General features: G+C 45.2%; 1 protein-coding gene across 1 annotated transcript in view; it reads left to right on the forward strand.

The window, feature by feature from the left end:
- Pgant6 (Polypeptide N-Acetylgalactosaminyltransferase 6) overlaps positions 1–4306 on the forward strand; it is a 255036-nt gene extending 250730 nt beyond the window's left edge. The window contains exon 9 of the mRNA XM_084602132.1: positions 1800–4306. Coding sequence (XP_084458258.1) covers positions 1800–1952 — 153 coding nt within the window. The 3' untranslated portion in view covers positions 1953–4306. The remainder of the gene's footprint in view (positions 1–1799) is intronic.
- The last annotated feature ends 3606 nt before the right edge of the window (positions 4307–7912 follow it).

Raw genomic sequence — 7912 nt, forward strand, 5'->3', positions numbered from 1 at the left:
TGCCAAAGCAAAAATTGAGACGCCCTTGAGCGTCGTGCTCTTTCCTCAAATTTGATCTCATGCTTGCATCACTCTTGACGGCGGGACAGACTGTGATTTTTGCAGCGATCTAATAATAATAATAGTAATAATTGGTTCACAGGAAAGGAAAGGCGCAGAATCTGGCTCACTTGTACTGTGGACACCTTATCCTGCGCCGTAGAAGGGAGGAAGGTGGGAGTGAAAGTGGAATGAGAGAAAGAAGAGCCGTAGTGGAGGGCTACAGAGTAATTTCGACCACCTGGGGATCTTTAACGTGCACTGACATCCCACAGCACACGGACGCCTCTCCGTTTCACCTCCATCGAAACGCAGCTGCCGGGGGTCGGTATCGTACCCTGGAGCTCTGCAGATGCAAGCTGCATTTTTTTAATTTCTAAGGGGGTATCCTGGGACACGCAGAGAAGCTAGAGGAAATGAACGAATTGCAGAACGAAGCCACTCCTTGACTCCGACTCGAGTTAGAGTGGGAGCGCTCCAGCATGCAAGGCACATGCAGATGCGTCGTTTCGACGCCCAGCAGGGGGAGCAGTTAAAAATATAATTAAAAAAAAAAAAGACAAGCCCCTCGCCGATTGAAAGAGCGGTGTGGGCGGGAAGCTTATTGCTTCCTTTCTCACTTAGATTCATCTCCTAAGGTGTTCACGCCGCGCGTCACCTGACAACTTGATGAGTGCGTGCCAGCGGCTGCACGGCCGTTTACACGTTGTGGCTAGCGTTCTGACGCGCTGGTCGAAAGCCGACATTGCAATCGGACTCCTTTCTCGAGAACTAGGATACTTCCCAATCTCGACGACGCGTTGTTCTGTCTGTGACCGCGGAGTCCTCCTCGCCCCCTCCGCTACTCAGACACTCAGGGTTGCTTCCATTCAGTGTTCTTTCTAAACGGCGCATGCCAACACTTATCTTCGCCGGGTACGTGTACTGCGAATTTGTTGCGCTACTCTCAAGTTCGCCGTGTGGTGTGCGCAGAACACCTGAGTCGCAATTGCAGCTTTGCAGTCTGAGAGCAAGGACACGAGGGGTTGCAGTCGGTCGCACCGAGGGCTTCGAGTCCGTCAGCTGAACAGAGGCGCTTGGGCGGCCAAACTTTCGGGCGCGCTTAAGGTGCAGTGTACTAGAATGTACTAGAATACCCGGTCATAGTACCGTTGCTGTGGGAAAGAACGCGTAAAGACTTCAAAGTAGCCATCCGAGTTCCCTGCCTTGCTGTGGGCAACCATGGGTTGATCGGGCTACAGACTTCTGACGCTTCACACCATTCTTGGCAGCACCAGTCAGCTCAAACTGACTCATACTCTGAGCTGAGCTGAGTTTAGGTCTACCAGTTCTTTTTTCTTCTTTTTTTTCTGAATTGAAGTATGCACTACAGCTGCCAAGGGACCTCTTGCTAGGTTTAGGTAACGGTGGAGAAGGCGTACTATAAGATTTTCTGTTTTTCTGTTCCACAAGCGATTTTGGACACAGGTCCCCTTGGCACCACTTCATTGCCCTAAGATCCAGACTGTTTGCATACAGCCTTTTTTATCATTTATATCATTCAGATCTTCCCATATGGTTAGGTGGCCATTTAAAGTTTGGAATGTAGTACAATAAAAGGCAGACCTTCTTTCAGGCAGTGAAATTTTGCTCAATATGTTGCTGAGTTTTAGAGTTAGGCCATATGAGAGAAGTGAAGTGTTCACTTTTTCTTCTTTGCACACACAGCAAAGTTTGCGTAGCCATCACGCCATTAATTTCACTTTGTTTCATACACACAGGGTACCAAGCAGCTCAGCCACCCTATCACGGCCACCTGCTTGGACTGCGACGCTGAGCGCCGAGAAATATTCATGAACTCGTGCGACACGCGTTCGGTGTCGCAGCGCTGGATCTTTGAGCACGTCAACGAGACTGCGCTCGCCAACTGGTGATCACCGGTGCAGTGCTGATTACACATCCCAATTAGGTCTCCCTCTGCGACATTCGATGGCTGTGCATTTTTCGATGGCGAAAAATGCACAGTAAGCTGACTGCACTGTGCAAACCCGTTACACCATTGAAAGAAAAAGATTTTTTTTTTAAGAACTCCTTTTATCGAACCCCTTTACAGTGAACTCTGCGCCCACTGCAGTGTCTTCAGAAATGTGTGATGTGAGTGTGAAGTATATAAGCTATAGACCCTGAGTGATCTTTGATGGACATCAGAAGGCAGTGTTCAACGTAATGAAATCTCTGAAGATGAACTTTTGTGCTGAATGACTTTAAGGTGCCACAATCGCATAGTCACAACATATCTTTAAGTGTGTTGAGCTGTCTGCACAGTGTCCCTGTATTAACGTTGGAGTGCTGGAGACGATGCGATGCACACACTGCCTTTTCTTTCTTGATTACTGTTCTTTCCTTGCCCTTAATCTGGCCATTGTGGTGTGTTGTGCACTCTGGACATTTTGTGATGTGCTGCAGAGCCACTACCAGAAGGGCTGCAAAGAAGCCAAGTGTGCTGTTCAGGTTCCCACTGAACGAAAGAAAGAAACAGAACAGGATGAAAAATTTAAGGGCTGGAAAGCCCTTAAGGATGATCCAAGGGCCTACCAGATGACAAGACTTCAACACCGCAATAGTGTAATTGAAAATGTGTGATGTTGAAGGCAGCTCATGCCATTGACAAAAGCCACTAAGGTCGTGTCATCTTGCCTTTTGATTATCTGTAAAAAAAAAAAAGCGCATTCCATTTTTGTTAGGCTGCTCTACAGAGCCTCTTTTGACAACTCTAGTATTTCAGATGGCGTGCATGTTACACAAGATCCCTGTTATTTTTTTTTTTCTTTTTGCCAATAGAGACTGTCCTGGACTTAAAGCAAGCCTCAGCAGACATCATCCTTATGGCTATTACATGGGCATGGTGTTTAAAACGTGTGCTCTAAGATATTTTGAAACTATTTGAGCGACTAATATGCCACACTTTTTGTCACCATTTCTTACAGTTTCCAGTTGTTGTGAAATATGTTTGTTTTGAGTGAGAAGTGTTGTTGCGTTGTGCTCATTCCAGGGACGTTTACTAAGGCTGCTGAGCACTGCGCAGGTTGTTTTTGTGGTACGGATCGCGCACCAGAGCAAGGAACCGCGTAAGGTCTGCAGTGAGGCAGGTTCATGTCCTTTTTTTTCTTTAAACCATATTGGATTGGCAGCACTTGAGCCAGGGATGCTTTTCAGGGGCATATAATCATTGGCAACCCATACATACTCTTTATTCAGGCCACAGCTAGCTAGAATCACTGTTGTCATTTAATATTATGTTACTGCAGCATTCTTGGGAGATCGAGTTATATATGCCTGTGGTGCTAACTTTGCATTCAGCTTGTCAGTTCAGGATTTCGCTCTGTGCAGTTTGGCACTAGCCACCACTGAGTAGCCAGAAAGATACGAATGAGCTTCTGTTATGCCTTTTAATGCAAGGAAACATAACATGCACAAAGTGCTAATTTATTGTAAAGCAGCAGCTCAGTGTGTCTGAGCTTCATGGGACATGGTGAAATGATTAATTATTGCTTTTGGCTGTCAAGGTTCGCAGTGTTTGCCATTCTGGTGCCATCAGGAAAGACTCATCGTGCCAGGAATACCTGTGCACCTCAATGACCTCAGCTGAATACTGAGTATTGATGTGCCTGTGTTTTGTTCAAAAAAGGAAGCAAGATTTGTTCGTCGTATTTTGTCGTAAACATTGCAAGGCGATGTTCTCACATTTCCACACTTGGCTGAAGTTGCCTGCTTCTGTTTTGTTTTTTTCTATGTGCAAAGAAAAATCTGCTATTTTGGCCACTGAATGACTCGCAAGATATTCAGTGCATTCAGTGAATTTTCTACTCATACCATGTCTGAGCCGCCTTTGGGTTTATTGTATTCTAAGAAAAACCTCTCTACAAATTTAACTTTAACTACGAATGTCAGCTTTTGACATTGCCAGGAGTGCTATTTTCTTTTTCCTTGTGTCTCATTTTAGTTGGCTGAGTCATTTGGCCATTCAGTTTTGGCAGTGGCTCTTTTAGTGAAAACACAATGCCATTGTCCCAGTTCTCAAAAGGCCACTTAATTTAAGCATAAGCTTTAGCAGCACCCATTAATTTCATATAAATCTGACATTGAGATTTACCCATCCTTTCATCAATTCTGTCTGAATTGTTCACTATGAAGTGCTTTGTTCTGCAATGACTTCACCTCTAATGCATTCCTTAGTGCAGCAGAGAACAGAATAGGGGAAAATAAATGCCAAGTTATCATTCCTGCATTCATACCACCGGTATTTTCACAGACTGTGATATGTTTTGCATATACATGCTGACTGTTTCACTTTTTTTTTCTTATTTTGTTCATGCTGTAGGAGCTCAATAGCTTTAGTGGTTTACAGGTGCAAATATAGAAACCTTTTTTCGGTACTCAAAGCAATATTACACACTACTTCTCTTTATTTCGTCTTTTGTCAGGTTACATATTTTGAAACTGAACGAATTATAACACACCAAGTGGAGCTTCGCCAGAGCAACAAGGAAGAAACAGAAAACGAATTCCTATTTTTGACATTCGCGGTCTATCGCATTCCAGACATTTCCAATTTGTGCGCCCGCTGCGATCGATATAAATCACTTGGGCAGAAATTGTCCTTCACTCTTCTTTTTTCTTTTGCTTGTTGTTACTGTTCGTCTTTTTCCATTTTCGATCGACGTATCCGCGAGCTGGCGTGCATGTTCATGAAAACTTCGTTTTTTGCTCATAGCAAAGTGCACTTCGGCACGCCGTGTGCGAGTCCGTACGACGAGTAAATACAAATAAAGAAAAAATGTCGCCTTCAAGTTGTGTGTGCGTGAGTGTATGCGCCCATTCACGTGTGTTGTGGTATATCGATGTCGCGTGCTCTAAAGCCTGATTTCTCTCGTTTAAAGCTGTGCGAAGAATTATATCTTATAAATGAGGGACGATTATTTTGTTTCGTTTGAATAAAAAATAAAAAAGGTTTTCTTGCCTCTTATCGCCAAGTTGTGAACGGGATTCTCTTTCTCTCTTGGCGCTAATGATATTTTCCCGCGGGAGAAGAAGCGCTCTTTTTGCTCGTTATCAAGTGATCTTTGTAAGCTATCTTTTCTTTACTTTCCTCTCGGCGTAAGAACTTTCGGACAGGGATTTAAAGCGCATTTTCGCGTGCTCTTGCCAAACCATCGGTGCAAGTTATTAGTCCCTTCCTTTTGGGTCCAATATTTTCCGAGAGGGACGGGAAGCGCTTTTTTGCCTCTTGTTGTCAAGTGATCTTTGCAATTAATCCTTCCTTCACTTTCTCCTCGGCACACCGCCGAGGTTGCGCACTGGTTGGGGCGATCGACTGCTATGCCCAAGAATGCTGGATCGAATGCCGGCCGCGGCGGCCGCTTTTCGATTGAAATGAAAAGAAAGGCGCCCGTGTGCTGTGCGATGTCAGTGCACGTTAAAGAGCCCCAGGCGGTCGAATTTTTCGGAGCCCTCCCACTACGGCGTCTCTCATAGCCTGAGTCGCTTTGGGGCGTTAAACCCCACAAACCAAACCAAACTTTCCCCTCGGCGTATTTTGATTTCGTGCGGGTGTTTTCTACATCCCGCCATACTAAAACACGTGGACCCGACATGTGCAAATTCTGCGGGCTGCTGACCTATACCACATGGTGTTGGCCTGCCAGCAAAATACAAAAATAAAAGCTATAAAACAGTCAACTAGGGAGGGCTGGGAGGCGGCCCTGTCCAGCACGGACCTGGAGGCCCAGCGTGCTCTGGTCCAGATAGCTCGGGCAGCGGCGGCGGCCAATGGCATCCCGGAATAGGGTCTGTCACTTAGCTCCACAACCAAACGCACCTCCCTTCCCGAATCAAATCATCGTAAATAAATGTTTCCTCCTCCTCCTCCTCCTCCTCCTCCTCCTCCTCCTCCTCCTCCTCCTCCTCCTCCTCCTCCTCCTCCTCCTCCTCCTCCTCGGCGTAAGAACTTTCGGACAGGGATGTTGCAAGTTACTCTTGCCTTCCCCTCGATTCCACTATTTTCCGATAGGGACGGAAAGCGCCTTTTTTTGGCTGAATTTAAGTCGTCAGTGGAATTTATGCTTCCTTTCCGCTCGGCGCCAGAAATTTTCCGACAGAAACGTGAAGTGCTCTCTTGCCCGCTATTACTAAGTAATCGATGCCTGTTATTCTTGATTTGCTCTCCTGGCGTAAAAAAGGTGCTGCCAACGGCGTGAAGGGAGTATTGGAATTGATTCTCGGCAGGTCTAGCTGAGCCGAGGCTTAAAATCGGTTTCCGCTGAAGGTAGGTCTAGTGGTTCGAACACAGACGTAGATGAAAATAAACTAAGAAAAGGAGAGCGGATGGCGGCTTGTTTTTTACGTACATCGTTTCATCCAAAGGGGAGATATCATTTTTAAATGTGATTTCTTGCTCAATTTGTTACACAAACTTGAAACAATCGATCCCCTCGCCCTGCAAGTACGCTCGACGGTACCTGACGTAAAACAAGCTCACAGTGAAACGGAGCGTCTACACTTTTAGCGTATGCACTATTATTCGTGAAGCGACTGTTTCATGGGCCTCTCAACATCGAGGACAGAGGCGTTTCTGAACATTCTGGACGGGCTGGTTCGACAGGGACCTTATCAAAGCAATTAATGCAGATAGAAATTTTGTAAAAATTGTAAACAAAAATAAGCGAAGTGAGGAAAAATAATAAGATAAAAAAGCTCCGCAACGGAACGAAACGAAAATTACAGTAACAACAAGGTTTATTTTTGGTTGACCGGCAATAAGTACTGCCTCCCTTCCCTATTCCACACCAGCTGCAGAAGTGGATGTTCGCCACCTGCCATGGACTTGTGCGGGGACAAGGGCATCAAGGACACAGATTCTGCGCGAAGTGGGACTAACCACAACAAGGGAAGAGGACTTTTCTAAATGGCTCACCGAGAAAGCTAAGAGCGAGCGCCTGCTCCGGTTCCTCACGGAAAACCATTTACATGAGTTTCTATAATATGCCTTATGGCAAGCTTGCGTACAAAAAAAAAAAAAATAAAATACTGCCTCCCAATTTTTAATAATAATGTGCTATCATGATCTTTTATTCAGCTAGCGCAGCAGAATAGGCGCGAGTGAACTTGTGCACTGTAAACGTTATGAATGGCTGCCGACTTATTTTCTCCGTCTCGTGCGTTGGAAAAGATTTTATTGATTATTACTAAAAATAAGATGAACTTTTCGAAGCTATATACAGAAGAAATATTCAATCAACTCTGACAAGAAGAGAAAAAAATAAATACTTGCCTCCTACGGACTCGTGCAGTCCATACGTTCGAGCGCGGGAGATATCTCAGATTCCTGTCCCATACATGGGAGGCGCTTTGCGAACCGCCTTACTTTAAGCACTGAGAGCGCACCGTGACGACGTGGCGTCGTCAGCATAACTTAATTCTTGCCGTCAGCACGGGGCCGCTGTCTCGCCTTCAGCGAGGGAAGAAACACGGCTGCAACCTAATCCGGAAAGCAAACGAACTCTGCTCAAGAAGAGCATATTCTCTGCCTCGCACTTGGCAAGAAGTGCCAAAGGATGACAGCCAAAAAAAAAAAAAAAAAAAAAAAAAAAAAAAAAAAAAAAAACAAGAAATCCAGGAAAGAAGGAAGAAAAAAAAAAGCACTTGGCTGGTGGATTGAAACTTTCTTGCAGGTTTGCCGGCGGCATGATAAACCACCCCTACTCTCGGATGCGTTCGTTCATTTTTGAAGGAAGCGCCTGCAGGGGGCTCTATCTTGTATTTCATTCATATATATTTATTTTATTCACTTTTGTATCTACATGCGTGCGTACGCTATGATTCTTCCTTTCGGAAT

This window comes from Amblyomma maculatum, chromosome 4 (genome assembly GCF_055883805.1).
Source record: "Amblyomma maculatum isolate TAMU_Amacu chromosome 4, ASM5588380v1, whole genome shotgun sequence".
In the NCBI taxonomy this organism is placed as follows: domain Eukaryota; kingdom Metazoa; phylum Arthropoda; class Arachnida; order Ixodida; family Ixodidae; genus Amblyomma; species Amblyomma maculatum.